Source organism: Chrysemys picta, chromosome 1 (genome assembly GCF_011386835.1).
Source record: "Chrysemys picta bellii isolate R12L10 chromosome 1, ASM1138683v2, whole genome shotgun sequence".
NCBI lineage: Eukaryota > Metazoa > Chordata > Testudines > Emydidae > Chrysemys > Chrysemys picta.
The window spans coordinates 90,418,659-90,436,672 of NC_088791.1; the positions used below are offsets into that span (position 1 = coordinate 90,418,659).

General features: G+C 40.1%; 1 protein-coding gene across 4 annotated transcripts in view; it reads left to right on the plus strand.

The window, feature by feature from the left end:
- Nucleotides 1–18,014, plus strand: part of UBN2 (ubinuclein 2) — a 110,612-nt gene that overhangs the window by 710 nt on the left and 91,888 nt on the right. For 2 of the 4 annotated variants that reach the window (XM_065562557.1, XM_008173247.4), the window contains exons 2-3: nucleotides 5,076–5,168; nucleotides 11,835–11,936. In XM_065562557.1, coding sequence (XP_065418629.1) covers nucleotides 5,076–5,168; nucleotides 11,835–11,936 — 195 coding nt within the window. Of the gene's footprint in view, nucleotides 1–501; nucleotides 2,009–5,075; nucleotides 5,169–11,834; nucleotides 11,937–18,014 lie in introns of those variants that run through there. The other 2 variants (XM_065562561.1, XM_065562553.1) reach the window with 2 other exon arrangements.

An 18,014-nucleotide genomic window follows, 5' to 3' on the forward strand; every position in this document is an offset into this window, starting at 1 on the left:
GGCTCCGCCGGAGTTGGATCGGGCAGCGCGCTGCTGAGGAGCCCAGTTGCCCTGCTCCTCTGCCGTGTGCCCTGTGCGGAGGACGGGGCTCCATCTCCGCACTTGCTGGCTGGTGTCTCAAGCACAAGTCCCCTCCTTAGGCTCCAATATGCTACCCCAGTGCGTGGGGGAAGCCTTGCTATTATTACGTGCCTCTCCCAGGTCTTTCTCCTCTGTGAGCGGGTCAAGTGTTGCCTTTCCTGCTGTTTTAAGCTCTGCCAAACAGCTGCAGAGTGAAACTGACAGCTCCTGTCAGGTCACAGTTGTCTGCAAGGTTTTCATCAGCAGGATGAAACTGAGTCAGAGCTGTGTGAAGTTCTTGGCTTGGCAAAAGTACAGTGTTAGCAGTAGCAGTGCTGGAGGCATGTGTCTGTAGACGCTGGCTTATTGGGAATGTTAGAACTGCTGAAAACTTCACTTAATGGGGAAAAACCCCTGAATTCTGGGGAGGAGGGGTCAAAACTGGTGGGGTAGACCCCTGAACTCCCCAAGAAAAGCTACTCATTTGGCACTGGTGAGTGGATTACAACAAAAGCTTGTGGATACAACTTTATGGGAAATAGGCAGCACCTGCTGCTCATCAGAGACCAGCATGTGGAGCAATGCTAAAGTAGATACTCTAGGCCTATCCTATTCTTTTCAGTTCTTGAGTGTTGAATGCTGCCCATCACCATAATATCTGAGCAATTTTGTATAATATGCTGGCAGTAGTGAAGTTGCTAGAGGACTCATAATTGTTGCTTTTCTTTTAGTATATAGAAAATTCTCAGGTATGTTTTCTCTTTTTTGGAGGGGGGGGGTGAGGAAAGGGGGTAGCTGACATCTTTCTGGTTATGGTGGATATATTGATGACAAAAGGCTTAAATGCCATTGTCCGTAGCACCAGTAGACTTGAACATCCAGAACATTGGGTAGATAAGCCCCGTGCTCTCATTCAAAGCCTTTCAAGAAGGTGGTACTACAACCTTATATTCTACCCTCTTTGACCTTCTCCTCTGGAAGGAATAGCATCACTTTATCCTTGAAATATAGAGGGATTACAGAAAATCAACAACTTCACTCCTAATTATTTCTTTGGGATCTACTTACCATAGTGAGATCCCTTCCTACAGCTACTTTGAACATCCAGTGCCAGTTCAGGCTACTTAAATGGCTGGTCTGCCCATTGGTGGAAACCTGTATATTGCATATGGGGCTGTATGGAATATTACAGAACCAAATTTGTTCACTGTTCCTGTATGAACATTAAGGAGTGTTAGGAGAGACGGTTGAAAATTGATGTTAAATGTTCATAGGTTTTGTGTTTGTGGAGGTTGACTTTTTCCCAACTTTTCTTTAGTCCAGTTTTCCCTGAAGGTCTTAATATATTTAATTCTGGTAACATATAATATTCATATTTGGCTAGTAGGTAATAATCTGATATACTTCATTTCCACATCTCTTTTCCCCTCTTCGAAAGCAAGAGAAGATGAAATATGAGTTTTGACCATTGTTAGTGGTTGTGCTGACAAGGGCCTTGCCTACACTAAAACCGTCGTATTGCTTTAACGTATTGCCAGTATAGTTAAAGTGTAAACTTCTGCTTGTATGCATATGGATATACTGTTTTTTAAAGGTGCTTACATCAGTATAGCTATTCCTCTAAGGGAATGGGAATAAGCTATACTAGTCTGAGTCCACCCTGGGGTAGTACTGGTATACCTATACTCGTTTAAAAAAAAATGCCCCCTCAGTGATAGTTATACCTGTACAACTTTCACATATAGACCAGTTAAAAAAATATTGGCAGGTTAGTGGATTTTAGTACCACTGGGATGAGAGGGAACATGTTTCACGTTAGGTATTGGAAAAGACAAGAATTATACATGCTCTCATGTTTATCAATTCCCTGCAGAGTCCTACTTTATAATAAGTCTTCATGACTTTCATGATGTCTTCTCTCCCCTGAACAGTGTGAAACCATCAAATGGTGAGATTTTTTCCATAAAGAGCCTCCATCCTTTTGAAGTGGTCCTTTGAGTTTTCATTCCTCCCTTTCTCTTTTGAAATTGTTGAACAGTAGAGGCTTAAAAAAGAAGTGTTAAGGTAAAGACAGGAGTGAAAGTCTACTCCATTAAATGAGGATAACAAGAAAGGGAGAAAACACTTAATCCAGCCATATTATAGAGGCACAATTGTGACTCCATAGCTACTAGTATTGAATTTTTCACTTAAAGCAGGGAGATATGAGATGAGAGGGTAGCCCTGCGAGATACAGGGGCTGTAGGCCTTGGGGTGGTGGTGATCTCTTTTGGCCCTGCTGTTTTTCAGTCTGATACTTCCCACTTTTCTGGATATGTTACAGATGCAATTTTTCAAAGCAAACTAAAATAACAGGGAAATGGCTTTCATGGTGTTTAAATGAGAGCCAAGTTTAAATGAGAACTGATGACATTTGTCATGTAGAAGAACCACACTAACATTTTGCCAGTTAATGCAATGAGGAAAATATCCTTATTAAATGAGCCTTAAGAACTAACACTCTTATCCTTTATGGCTCTTTCAGTAGAATCTCTTTGGGCCTATTCCTTCCTTTCCAGCAGAGATTGAAATTGTTATTGGCACTGTTGGCTTTTTTTTTTTTTAAGTAGTAGTTTTAGCGCTTAGAATTTAGCATAATTTTTAGCAATACACCTCTACCTCGATATAACGCTGTCCTCGGGAGCCAAAAAATCTTACCGTGTTATAGGTGAAACCGCATTATATTGAACTTGCTTTGATCCACCGGAGTGTGCAGCCCCGCCCCCCAGAGCACTGCTTTACCGTGTTATATCCAAATTTGTGTTGTATCGGGTCGCATTATATTGAGGTAGAGGTGTATATCAGATTTTAAAATAAGGTCTTTATATAAACTTGTTGACTTTTACATGTTACTATTGCACAAAAGAAGATTAGTTTTTGAAAGCTTTTGTTTGCTCCCAACTTGCTTATAAGGAGTTGCTGAACAGTTTGGTGTTTTGTAACGAGATAGGGAGTATACCTTTCCATCTTACAGTATCTGATAGAACTGGAATAGCCTGAGAGGAATCCCCAAGAGACAGATAATTACTGCAAGAAGTGGAAGGGTATTTCACAGTTTTGTCATACATATTTCCAAAGGAAGTTTTATAACTTTTAAATGTCACTATAATAATTGACCCCTTGTTGGCAGACTCAGTGAAGAGCCCAAAAATTTAACGGCCATGAAGAATGAATTCCTCTTTCCAGCCTAAAGATGGGTTTCCCACCCCAAGTCAGAAACAGATGGCGGGTTTACATGGAAGAAATTTATGCTGCCCTTGCTCTGTTTTTCCCCTGGATAGATGGAGAAATTCATTTGTCAAGGCTTTTAGTTTAGTGCTGACAAGATGTGCTCTACTAACTCTTAAGTATGAAAGATTGTGGCATGTGATTAGCAGGATGTCTTGGTAAGTTGCAGTAGTAATAGTTGTCCTTAAATGTTAAGAAGCCTGGGTATTAACTAACAAAAGTGATATTACAATCTAGTGTGGCTTTTAGGGTCCCAACAGGAGGAAGATTAACCTAGAAATAAAGGGCTGATGTATGCCAGTGTAAGATTGTGCTTGTTAAGTTGTTACCTCTGCTGCCAATATTTTGTCTTCATGTAACATTTAAAGTATAAGATATATTCTCTAACTTAAGTATAGACCAGGATTTTTCCATTTAGGAATGAAAGTGACCAAGGGGTTAAATTTAGTTAATCCTGCAGTAAATTTTAGATACCATTACAGAATTTCTTAGATAAGTAATTTCTTCTACCCCTTCTCTAAGAACTTGGTTCAAAAGCCCTCTGAACTTTAGAAATGTGGGCCTTGCAGACCCACTTCACTGTGGCCCCATCACACTGAATTAGAGAATAGTTCACAATCCTTCATTGGGCTAGAATTGCAACTAGTTGGTCCTAGATTGGTCTTCCATGTCCTAATTAGAGTAGGTACTTATCTTTCTGTAAGTTTAGAATGTCACTAATTTTCTTATCCTGAAGTGCTAAAGTAAAACTAGAATAGAAAGGCCAGGCTCAGCAAAATTAGTTGGCATCCATTAAGGACTGCATTAGCCTGAAAAAACATTCTGTGGACCATTTTAGTATTTTTTGTTACAACTCCCCTATTCTATAGATGAAATCTTGTCTGAGGAAAGTAATCCGGCTTCCTTTGCTACCCCTTACTCCTGAACAAAAATCCTTATGTTCTTGTCTACAGGTCCCCCCCCTCGTCCCCCTCCCAGTCCTTACGTCAGTTTATCCATAGCTGGGTGAAAATGGCTTTTTTGAAACCAGTACCTCTTTCCTGCTTATTTGTACAGTGAGGTCATAATCTCTAGTTTGCATCATCCCTATGGCTGCCATAGCAGCAGATGTGGACAGTATGTACTGTGACTCCTTATTGTTTGAAGGAGCCAGGAGGAGCTGGTGAGAGAATGCAAAGGGAATTACCCTCTTTTCCATTTTGGCTACGCTTTATTGAGCGTCATAGTTCTTTTGCATTGCTTCCGTGCTGAAAACATACCAAATTCATCTTTTTATCATCACAAAATATCACATCCAAATGGTGTTGATAAACAATAAGAGAGTACATTTGGTTGGAGGTAATTCTTCCTTTTGTTGCTCCTCAAACAGCAGTTCTCCCATGTCTGCCAAATGCTGAGGTTTGCCAGGTAGGATAACTATTTGGGCAAATGGGTATACGGTACCTTGGAATATGCCTGATTTCAGATATGCCAGCAAAAGAGTTATGAACTGAAATATAGGGTAGATGAGTAAAAGGGCAATTGTGTAGCTCTGACTGATCTGAATAGTTCTAACTCCTTTTTAATAGCTATTGGAATCAGAAAAGTTCGTCTGTATATATATATTTTTTTTTAATTTTTTTTTTTTGCAAAGTGAATTCTAACTACTTAAGCTATTAGAACACAATTTGATATTAAATAAGGCTTCATTTCATCATGTCTTTCTGTGAAACAGAATGAATGTGTAATTTCCACCTCTCTTCTCTCAGAAGAAACCTACCCACTCAGAAGATCCATTTAATGATGAACAACGTGAGCGGTATGAGGTGGAAATGCTGGCCAAGAAATTTGAGGCAAAATATGTGAGTATTTTAGCAGAGCTACTGTAACATCCCATTTTTTAGTAATAACATTGGTTGCTAACATTTTCAGGGTTTTTTTGGGGTATGGTTGCTACTCTGATTTCGCAGCTGCTTCTTATACCTATATCAGTCAAGTTTCTCATCTTATTTAATTTGCTCAGTTTGTAATGGACACACTTTCTGTCTGATAAGGCTATACTAATGAAAAAAACTCAACTAGATATTATCTGTGCCTTGGAACATATTCTTAGGTAAGTTCCCTAAGCAAATACCTGCACCTGTTATACAGTGGTTTGTACTCATGATAGATCTCTCAAGAAGTCAGTTGCACTTCTTCAGTACTGGATGGGAAATCTCAGAGGAAAAACGTATGTGCTGCAGAATACAAGGATGGTGACAATAGATGGTACTCTTCTCTCTATATTTGTACCAGTGATGCAGACCGCTCTGCAAGAGGATTCTTTTCCCCACGCTACCATCACAGTCCACTTCTGCTAGTCTTCAGATGTGTCCGTCATTATTTAAAAACCAAAAACCCCCAAAAATTCGGATGGTGCAGTTTTTTGGATGAAAGATAAAAATGTAGGTACTGACCACTATGGTTATCGTGATTAAGACCATGATTTTGCCACAGGTATTTGTATTAAAAGTCACTGACAGGATGCGGGCAATAAACAGCAAATCACAGAAATGTACACATACTAGTTCAGTTTTCACTAAATCAATACAGAAGCTTTTAAATTGCCTATTAAACATATAACTTTGACAAGATGTACTGACAAGATTAATTGTTAGAGGGTTCAAATGGTCATTTACTAACAGAGCTTTCCATGATTCTGAAAGCCGAAGCCTGTATCCTGCCGCTCTGGGCTGAAGCTAAAGCCTGAGCCCCGCTGCCTGTAACTTAGCTTGTTACCCAGTAATGCCCTGCTTGTTACTCGCTAACGTTGGTCTCAGCAACAACAGTGCACAAAACACTATTTTCAACACTTGTACTGCAGATGTTAAAGGAAATAAGTGATTTCTTCTCAAATCTAATGTTTTTATTGGAATTTTCAAGAACTCGTGGACATCTCTTAAAATCACCAAATCCGTGACCTCTGTGACAGAATCGTAGCCTTACTCATGATCTTTTTTCCTAACACTAGTTGTGTAAGCCCTATTTGATACCATATTCTCTTTTTTTCCTGAATTGTTGTGTAGTAGTATTGGGCACTGTTAAATAGTTGGTACATTCTACCTCAAATGTAGATGCAGCAAGATAGAGCCATACTTGTTTTGGGATGCCTCTATTGGAAAGTGTAATAGAAATTTCAGTCTTGAATGAGTTTTATCCGGCAGCTGCCACATCACAAAAAACTTGCAGGCTGCTGGGGACAACCACTAAAATAGTATTGAGAGTAATTTGAACAACACTGTGTAGTAATGTAAACAAGCCAGGGTGGATAAACATCAGTGATTTAAAAAAAAAAAAAAGATTTAAAAAATTTAAATCAAAATATTTTTTTCTTTTTACATAGGTTGTCATAATTTCACATATGTAAAGGCCTAAATTTACTATAATCTATTAAAATCACTTAAAAATATTAAGTAGTATATTTGGTGCTGAAATTTTCAAGAAAGTCAAACCACTGAACTGGGGGAAGTCATGGGCTAAGCACCTGGAACCAGAGTTTGACGGCAGTAACTGCCGGTGCAGAGAATATTTTTCATTTCAGTTAATTCAATTAGTTTAGTTCAATGAGTAGTTCATTCAGAGTTGAAAAACTGTGATTGGGAATGAAAAACAAGGAAAGCTTGCTTTCTTCAAATGTGTGAATAAAAAGTAGGCATGAGAGGATGAGATCTGCTAGTTCTAAAATCTTGAAGGATATGGTGACTAGAAACAATCACTAATTGCACTAATTTACTAATTGCAGATATTTTCTTTGTTTAATAAATCAGTGAGTTTTAAATGCAAAAGTTCTTTTGATTAAACTTGTTTCTTGTGTCTAGCACCTTTTAAGGTAATTATATTAACTAATAAAAAAACTAAATGCTGTTGTGCATTTTTTTTATTTATTTCCAATTTCAATCCATATAGAACTTGACAGAAATCATAAGTAAAAATTAATCATCTAGTGAATAAGAAATCGCCATTTACTAACATTAAAAAAAATTCAGAATCCAAATAAATATATGTTAAGCTATGTAATCGCTTAAATAAATGAGTATAGCCTCCTGGTTAATAAAAAAATTACTGAATTTAGTGTAAAAACTACATTTAGTTGCAAATAAGCATGTTTGAAATGGTCACCAATGAATGAGATGCAGCTTTTTCCTTAAGAAAATAGCTAAAAAGTACAAATGCAAAGCATGATTAAAATCTGTTTGTTTAAATCAATGTTCCCTGCTTGGTAATTCAAATCTTGATTAATTTATTTGAATTGCTTTGATTTTTAAATAGTCCACCGTGAAAAAAGCGTCCACTAATAAATGTCAAAGTAGAAACCAAGAGATGTTAGATAAGACCACACCCAGCCAGCTCCTTAAATTCACATGGATAGTCTTAGATGATACATTATGAGCTGGCAATAAAAACAAGTTAATCGAATTTAGAAGACTAACAGCCCTGGATATTGAAGTGTGGTGCCTTTCACTAACAAAAAAAGACTTTTGGTATTAATGTCCCTATGTAAACTGATTTTTCTGACTTCTCTGGAATTTTTCCTATCAAAAAGGCAAGTTTCCTTAATAGGATAAGAAACATTCAGTCTATGATATCAATATATTATACAGAGATAATTGTGTTTTAGACACAATGCCTTAGACGTGTTATGGGGGATGAGATTGCTAATGAGGAGAGATGACATAGGTACGTAAAATGTCTGGTATAGAAAAAGGCAGTTGAATACTATTGTTTACCCTGTCTAATAATAAAAGAGCAAGATGGCACTTACTGAACTTGAGAAAAATTTAAAGTGTTAACAATATTTGTATACAGTATATCATTATGTTATGAAATGCATTTCCTTGGTAATGTCTTGAAATATTGTGGAGAGACAATTTTTTTGTATTTAAAGGTGCAACTAAACTCCTATCCTAAGGTCAGTTTTCACCTCCCATTTCCCTTGTAACTTTAAAAAAAAAATGTTCACTCACAGTGAAGTAGAACTTTTTTCTGGTTTGTAGAGATTTAAAAACTAATTCTTTTTGGAAAATGAACTGGTTAATGTTTGTATATATTGAGAATGGAATTAAATGCTCTAATTATGAGTGTTTATAGTGTCAGTCACTAAAGTATCCAGATCAGAGTTCCCCAAACTGTGGGGCACGCTCCCCTAGGGGGCATGAAGGAATGTTCAGGGTGGGCACAGCGGGGCCTGGGCCAGCCCGTACAGGGGGCAGGGAGGGAGCACCACCCAGCCCTGCTCTGCCCCCAGCTCTGCTCCAGCACCAGTCTGGGTCCGTGGCCCCAAACTGCAGCTTGGCCCCCGACCATGGCTCTGATAGATTCCATTACTGGTAAGAGGGGGCATGACAGAAAAAGTTTGGGGACCACTCATCTGGATGCTGTGTTTCACCGGAACACCCTGTTGATTCAGCTGGTAAATAGCCAGCATCAGAACCTTATGCATAGGCAAGTTTTCAAGCAGACTTGTGTGTGTAATATATATAAATAAATAAAAATCAGGCATAAGTCTCATTGAACCAAATGAAGAAGGGGAAGGGAAAAAGCATGCCAGTAGAAATTTTTTCCATAAAAGTAGATGCATACTGTGAGCATTTGAACAGGGACACCTTTACATAGCTGCTCATTTGGTCAGGCAGAATTTTCTAGGTGGATTGACTCCTGCAAACGTTAGACTTCAACACAAAAAGTATGCTCTGAATGGCCCCATTCTCCACTTGATCCATGCAGCCACTTCCCTTCCCTGACTAAATCAAGTCTATGGTCCGTGCTTCACATTACTATCTAAATGACCAATCCATGTAATTTTTCTAAGATCACGCTGAGCTTTCAAACACCACATAGATTACAGATGCTAGGAGGGAGAGTGGACCCAGAACCTTATTCTTTCTTCTGGATGTAGAGGCTTAAGTCACTTAAAAGGATGGAATCATCAGGCACAGTTCAACTCATTAAGTTTTGGGTGCATATTGTGCAATGAAGTATTTTCATTGTCTTTTTGTGTTCAAAATAATTCAATACATGGTTTTCTGCACATCACATTTAATATGATGAAAAGACACAATTACACAGTGCATGCTTTACTATGAAAAAAAGTAATGAGCTGAAAGGTACTTGGTCCTTCCTCTTCAACTGCCACTGATATCTGCAGCTAAAACTGAATAGGCTTCTGATTCTGAAACTTACCTAAGCGCAGTCTCTGTGCATCTTAAAAGCACCACGTTTATTTCCACATTGGTAGGTGGGGTCTCTTGAATAACTTTGATGAGAGACATAGACAATACCTTGAGTGATGTATATATCAGATTGAATTAGCTGAAATGGATGTAATCTTTGACTTTTTCAGTGAATGGCTTTGATTTGACTAGGGATTTTCTTTGACGTTGTTACTTGATTATTTTTGAAATGCAGCGGATTGTAGTATGTTGCTACATCTTGTCTTTATTCGTACAGGTACAGATGATAAAGTTGCATGTGAAAAGGTGGAAGCTTTGATGTTTTTTTGGAAGTTTGGATGGCCAGCACCAATAATAGTCTTGGGGTACTAAGTTTTGGTTAGTGGCTCAGTGTTAGGACACTTCACTTCATTCCAATCCAAGAATCCACTTTCTGACAACTTAAGCCCAGGTTCACCTGGTTTGGATACATATGGTATCCACAAGCAGGTCTCAGACTCCAATATCTCAGGTGGTGTCTACAAGTGGGTATTACAGTTGTGACTGCAGACCATCTGCAGCAGAGTGCGAGCATGCCCACGAGAAGCACTCTTTCCCTGGTAATATTGCTAGAGGACCATATTAAAATTACAGCCTGATAGCATTTCTCAATGCAGTGATATAGCTGGCCTGGGTCTTAAGGAAAATGTTAGGGTTCTGTTAGTCCTTAACCAACCAAGGCAGCTTCTATTTTCTCCTGTAAAAAGATATTTAAATTATGGGGACACACAAAGTAGTCATTCAAGCCCTGCTCCATATGTTTATCTATTGGCCTTGCTCCTGTTCATTCTGTCAAGGGGGATGTTTATTTTATCATTGTTAGGGCATCCCTCAATCTACTTCCTTTCCAAAAGCAGAATTCTTCCATGAGAGTATTTTAGGGAAGGAAATGGCTGACTACATGTATCAAATATAAATATTTAATCTGGAGACCTGAGTTCTGTTCCATACTCTGCCACAGACTTCCTGTGAGACCTTAGGTGAATCATTTAGTTCCTTTGTGCCTCAGTTTCCCATCCATAAAATGGTGGTAATACTTCCCTACGTCCGATGTTTTGTGAATATAAATATATTAAAGATTGTGAAGTGTTCCCATACTAGGGTAATTGGCTATATAGATATATACTAGGGTAATGAGCTATATAGATGTATATAATTCACGTGTAGTGACATGAAGTTATTCCAAGTTTGACCTGCTCTTTGAATGAAGGAGGTGTTGGGGAAGGTGTTACAAAATTAAACCAGGAAGCTCAAACCAAAAGCTAAATTTGCCCTTGTATATTTTTTCCTTAGTTGCCATTTGCTATTGAAAGGGATATGCTCAAGTCATGTTATTAAAAAACATTTTTTTTTTTAAAGACAAGAGGCTTTGTTCTTCACATTTGTGTGTGTCTGCCTGCAGCTATAATACTTTATGATGAGGGCTGTCAAGTGATTAAAAAAATTAATCTCTATTAATTGCGCTGTTGTTAATAGAATACCATTTATTTAAATATTTTGGATATTTTCTACATTTTCAAATATATTGATTTCAATTACAACACAAAATGCAAAGTGTTCTCACTTTATATTTTTTATTACAAATATTTACTCTGTAAAAAACAAAAGAAATAGTATTTTTCAGTTCACCTACTACAAGTACTGTAGTGCAATCTCTTTATCATGAAAGTTGAGCTTACAGATGTAGAATTATGTTTAAAAAAAACAACAACCCCAAAACTGCATTCAAAAAATAAAACAATGTAAAACTTTAAGGTCTAAAAGTCCACTCAGTCCTACTTTTTGGTCAGCCAATTGCTCAGACAAACAATTTTTTTACATTTGGAGGAGATAATGCTGCCCACTTCTTGTTTACAATGTCACCTGAAAGTGAGAACAGGCAATCACATGGCACTGTTGTAGCCGGCATCGCAAGATATTTACGTGCCAGGTGCGATAAAGATTCATATGTCCCTTCCTGCATCGACCACCATTTGGTCAATCTGATGTAAACTTTGTTCGTGGTTTCTGGTGTGGATGTTATAAAGAATTGCACGTCCAGCCAACTAATTTTTTGCATAAGTTAAAATGTAGCCATTGGATATTAATGGCTTTTTGGTTTCTATATTCACTAGTTCAGAGTTGTCCCAAGTGTCCAAGAGGTGAAAAACTCTATCTGATTAGTAGTCTCCTAAATTGAGCCATCCTTCCAGGGTTCCTGTTCCTGTTTCACAGACTTCATTTGATACCAGAACAGTGAGATTCCCAGACTGGCTTACCACAGTTTTGTTTTCTTTGCAGGGTGGGAAGTGTCACAAGCATCGAAAGGATCGCTTGCAGGATCTGATCGATATAGGTTATGGCTACGATGAAACAGACCCTTTCATCGATAACTCTGAAGCTGTGAGTAAATCTCAGTTAAGCAGCAATAAAGATGTGATGCAGTACTTATTTCTAAGGAGGGTGAGGGGAACATACTTTTTACTCTCTGCTGTGTGAATGGTATAAATCCAAAAGACAAATGACTTCAGGCACCCAAGAAACTATTATTATATTAATTTTATGGTCATTCACAGGCATCATTGCATCAGAAGATCAAAGGTTCACTGTAAATTAAAATAAGTTGTTTGCCTTGTTACTATCCCATAAATGATTAAAACCAGCGATTTAAAAAATCAAATTGACTTCCTTATTGATGCAATAGTTCACTTTATCATACTTCACTCAGCTTTGTTAGTGAAATTAGACTAGTTTTGTTTGACTAGGTCTCCCGTTCTGGCAAAGTGCTGGTATGTTTGGGTTTCCAACACTTCAGAAGAATGTTTAGGTTCTCCTCCAAAAACAATCACCTTGTTTTCATTAACTTTAAACATTTTGTTATTGAAATACAGTAACTCCTCACTTAGTCATCCCGGTTGTTAGTTGCTGATCAGTTAGGGAACATGCTTGTTTAAAGTTGTGCAATGCTCCCTTATAACGTTGTTTGGCAGCCGCCTGCTTTGTCCACTGCTTGTAGGAGGAGCAGCCCGTTGGAGGTAGCTGGTGGGGGGCTTGGAACCAGGGTGGACTGGCAGTCCCCCTGTCAGCTCCTCTAAGTTCCCTGTGCAGCAGCCGCCCAGCAGGCTACCAATTGCCAGGCAGTTCAGCTGTCCCTCCCCCCACTGCCATGTGCTGCTCTTGCCTTCTGCCTTGGAGCTGCTCCCAGGAGCCTCCTGCTTGCTGTGCAGGGAAGCAGGATAGAGGGGGGCTAATGTCAGGGTATCCGCCTCCCCCTACCCTTGCCCCCTCCCCCTGCTTACTCCTTCTCCATATAGAGCAGGGTGGGGACAGGACAAGGCTCAGGATGGAGAGAGCTTGCTGGCCACAGCTGCTGTCTCAACTTCCTGATTTTTTTTAAAAGCAATGTACTTAAAGTGGGGTCAGCATACTTAAAGGGGCAATGCGCATCTTTCTCCCACACACACAGGGTGTGTGTCTCTGTCTCTGTCTGCGATGCTGTCTCCCCTCCCTCCATTCGTGCTGCCTTGTAGAGTGTGAGGCTACATTAACAACAGTGTGTTAACCCTTGAGGGCTCAGCCCAATGCTTGTTCATCATTTATCAGTAAGGCGTTCTCCAGGAAATATCCCACCCTCTAACTTCACCACCTCAACCAAGCTTCACAATCATCATTGCTGTGTACAGTATTAGTACAGTATTAAATTGTTTGTTTAAAACTTATACTGTGTGTGTCCCTGGAACCTAACCCCTCTCCCCTATTTACATTAATTCTTACGGGGAAATTGGATTTGCTTAACATCGTTTTGCTTAAAGTTGCATTTTTTCAGGAACATAACTACAACGTTAAGTTACTGTAAGTACATAAGGAGTACTGGTGATAAGCAAGTATGGCTTAACAGCAAAGTTCAATAGCTTATTTAACCCAAACTTCAAAAACTGGACATCCAGTTGAAATGAAGTAAATAGAAGCATTAACTCAGTCCAGGTAAAATCTTAGATGGAAATTAGGCTATGGCCTAGTCTAGACCTAAAACTTAAGTCAGTCTAACTATGTTGCTCACGGTGTGTGGAAAAATTCACACCATTGAGCCAACCTAAGCCCCGCTATACACACTGCTAGGTCAATGGAAGAATTTTTCCATCAACCTAGCTACTGCCTTTCGAGGGGGTGGATTTACTACAGTGACAGAAAAAACCCTTCTGTCACTGAAACAAGTGTCCATGCTGCTGTGTAGCACTTGTAGGGTAGATCTATCCTAAGAGGGTATTTGAAGAGAAGTTAGTCAGATATAAAAACAAATAGCAGGAAATTCTTTAACTATATCAGAAGCAGTAAACTTGTGCAGAATTCATTGAATATCAGGCAATTAAGGGAGCAAACACGCTGAGGGAAATTCTATTGCCCGGGATAAGTGAAGTGCTATCCAGGCAAGTAAAAATGTAGGGCTTCCTGCCTGTAGGACCAGGGCAATAGCAGTGGTCTGGGTGTAGGCTGGGTCGTATCAAGCCCAGCAGTATTGAGCTGCTATTCCTAGAGGAGGGTGGCCAGAAGGCTTGAGAGAGAATGGAGCAAAGAGAACTGAAGTGAGTCATAGCCAGAGGGAAGGAGAAGGAAATTGGACCCAAGAGAAGTGCATTGGTTGGCATATGTCATGCAAAGCCTCATTTGAATGTGATGTTGGTTAGTACTTTAATCAGAGGCGGAAATTATGTCTGGGCTTTTTAGTGATAGTTATGTGCTCAAATGCAATTAGAATAGCTAGAAAGACGAGGAACAATTGGTTTTTTTGTTTGAGGGCCATTGTGCATTCTCACTGAGCTGTGGAACTGCCTCGAATAGCAGTGTCTGTTGTAGGGTGCTCAGGAGATCTCATATGAGGATGACTTCATTGCCCTATTGAAAGGAGATCAGCCAGATCCCACCCACCTCTGTTCATTTGCTTCCACTACAGAGAGCAAACTGAACTCGCTTTCATTTCCTCAGGCTAGAACTTCCCTTAGTCTAGCTTGATATTTACAAGAAAATTGTTAATTTAGAGTAGCATAGAACAGTTTAGTGAAGACACCCTTCCCATGTCTTGGGAACCTGCCAAGTCCCAAACCAGGCTAAACTAAAAGTGACATGGAAGACCAAATCAGCATAATCTATTCAGATCCCAGTAGCCTTGATGGTGATGCAGGCAGCCTACATTTTGGTGCCTACCCTCACTCAGCACCACTGCCCTCTTCTCTGACACCAAACCTATCCTCCATTGCCCCTGTCTTGGCACTGAGATCCACTCAGAGGCCCATGTGACTAAAAGGAAAGAGAAGAGGAAGCACATCTCCCCACAAGAGACATAAGCAGAAGAAAAGGAGGAAGTACTCTCTCTTGACTCCTGAGGGCCTGGAAGACACTTAAACAGTACTTAAACTGTCACCTCTTCTCCACATGCCACATCTCAGCACCGACTGGACTCCTCATTGCTTCAGATCCTAATAAAACTTTGACCTCTCTGTGCCCGAGTTGGGAATCCACCATGGAGGCTACTAGCTGCCCCACCGCATGGTTTGCTGCCTGACTTTGCTGACTTCTCCAATCTCAATCTGGAACTGCTGCAGGGTACCTTAGACTCCTTCAGAATTAAAACCAGAGGGTCCCCCAACTTGATCTCAAGATTCTGGTCCTCTTCCCTTGCCTCAAATCCAGACAGGCTTCACCTCGTCTTGTGGCCCTACATATGGGACTCCATGAAAGACCTGCTGGAGGCTGCAAGATCAACGCCGGCATAGACCTTCACACTGACATCAGTGCCAATACTTCTTTCAGCACTGTGTCCTCCTCTAGCATCAGTGCTTTTACTAGCTTCTCTCTTCCTCACTTGATGTCAATGCAATCTTCCTTGCTTTCAGCAGATTCCTCAGATCTGCAGGTAATCTGCCTATAATCTGAGAAATACAATGAGATTTCTTCAGAGGAACCATATAAATTCCCTTTAGAGAAACATACAGCTGGCACCTCACTAGAGGATCAGATTAATGCTTCATCTCTTTTTCCCTTCTGACTAATAAATGTTCCAGAAACTATTGGGCAATGGCAAATATTACTCCAGCTAGCTGCAAGCAGGGGTCACAGCACTGGAGAAATCCTGTGATTTCCCCCTGTTCAACATATTACAGATGCAGATTGGGGAGAAACTGCCTCTCCTATTGGCTTCAGCCTTCTCAGTTCAGCCAAAAATACTTTTTTAATTTTTTTTTATTTTTATTTTTTTTTGGCCCTGCCTGTATCCAAGATAGCGATAGGATATACCCTGTACTAAAAGGTTTCAAAGTAGCAGCCGTGTTAATCTGTATCCACAAAAAGAACAGGAGTACTTGTGGCACCTTAGAGACTAACAAATTTATTTCAGCATAAGCTTTCGTAGGCTACAGCCCACTTCTTCAGATGCATAGAGTGGAACACACAGACAGAAGATATTTATACATACAGAGAACATGAAAAGGTGGAAGTACCCATACCAATTGTAAGAGGCCAATCAATTGAGATGAGCTATCAGTAGCAGCAGAAGAAAAAACTTTGAAGTGATAATCGAGATGACCCATAGAAGGTGTGAGGAGAACTTAACATGGGGGAAAAAATATTCAATTAGTGTAATGACCCAACCATTCCCAGTCTCTGTTTAGGCCTAAGTTAATTGTGTCTAATTTGCATATTAATTCGAGTTCAGCAGTCTCTCTTTGGAGTCTGTTTTTGAAGTTTTTTTTTCCTGCAAAACTGACGCCTTCAAGTCTGTCACTGAGTGATTAGAGAGGTTGAAGTGTACTAAACGACACTAGTTCCTGCTGCAGCATCCTTTGGCAAATTCCATGATTGTATCTGCAATATAGGAGATTTAAGGGCAACAAAGCATCTTATAGGACACTTAAGTGCAACACTCTGTCAGAGAGAGATGACATGGATGTTTTGGCAGGAGAGCTTACTTACCTGGTTAAATAGGCCTTTGAGTGGCCAGCTATAAAGCTGTGTTGTCCCACTACAGTTTTGTTTTGTTTGATGTCATAAGCCCCAGCCTTGAATCCTTGTTCAAGGAACAGAAGGAAGTGGCCCTACTCTGGTCCCCAATAGTTGTATGCTTGCTTGAAGAGCAGCCTAGGTTGCCTTAGATGCCAGTGCAAGAAAAATGACCACAGGAATGGCTCTTGGAAGGTGCTTCTGGTCTCGTATCTGAATCCTGGGGTGGGGCTGGGGAATTCCCTTTTGAGGGCACTGCCACTTTTAGTGACAAAATGATGAAGACCCAGAGATGATCATGGCCACTCTCCACTCCCTGCAATTAACGCAGTCCTCTTCCTCAACTCTGAGGTTTTTCTACCTGTCATTTTGCTTCCAAAGACAAGCTCCCAGGCAACACCAAGGGATACATCCCCAGAAGTGATATCAGCCACCTCTTAAACCTGCTACTGACAAATAACCTCAGCAGTATAGAAGTAGGCTTCCTCCCTGTGCACCCTCACAGCCATCAACATCAGCTTCTAAACAGCAATTTTGACTGTATGTTTGAGTCATGTACCATGCCTCCAGTCTGTATCTCCTCTCCATATATTCACACTTTTGGACTTTGTCTTTCTGCAGCACCTGTTGCATGATTACTTCTGATTGCTGGTTACTGGACACCATTTATGACAGATTCCATCTAGTTACACACATGACCACCTTGCCACCCTCACCTTTCTCTTCAAACACCCATCCTATAAGAGAATCCTGGTGGAAGAAATGGATTTCCTTTTCAAGAAGTGAGTCAGAGAGGTGGGACACTGTGAACAGTGTCTGCAGGAAAACTCAGGGAAAGTGAGAATAAATCCTATTTCCTGATCCCCAACAAGAGCAACTTTCTGAGACCCATCCTTGACCTCAGAATCAAAAACAGATCTATAAAAGCATTCAAGTTCAGGATGCTCTCTCTAGGGGACGTCTCTTCCTTATATCAGAGAATAGGTGTGCAGCCCTCAATTTAAAGGATGCCTGCTTTCATCTGGCAATCAAACATGCTCACGTCAAGTATGTGAGATGGGTCACAAGATGCTACCAATTCAGAGGCCTGCCTTTTGACTTGTCTACAGCCCCAACAAGTGCCTCACAGTGGCTGGTGCACACCTCAGACACCAAGGAATATTTGTCTACCCGTACTTCGATGACCGGCTCCTGAGGGCTAACTCACCGAAGGACCTCTCCTCAGAGATCACTACATGTGCAACTCCTTCCAGTCTTTGGGACTGTTAACTGGAAGAAATTGACACTTCAACCTGTACGAAGAATCATTTTAATCAGAATGGTCTTGGACACCACTCAGGCCAGAGCCTTTCTTCCACAAGACAGTTTTCAAATTCTAGACCCTTTGGCAATTCTCAGGGAATAACAAGTATGTAATACGTAAACTTTTTTTCCCCTAACACTACTAGGCCTGATGGTTTCATCACTCTGTCACACCCTTTGCTTGTC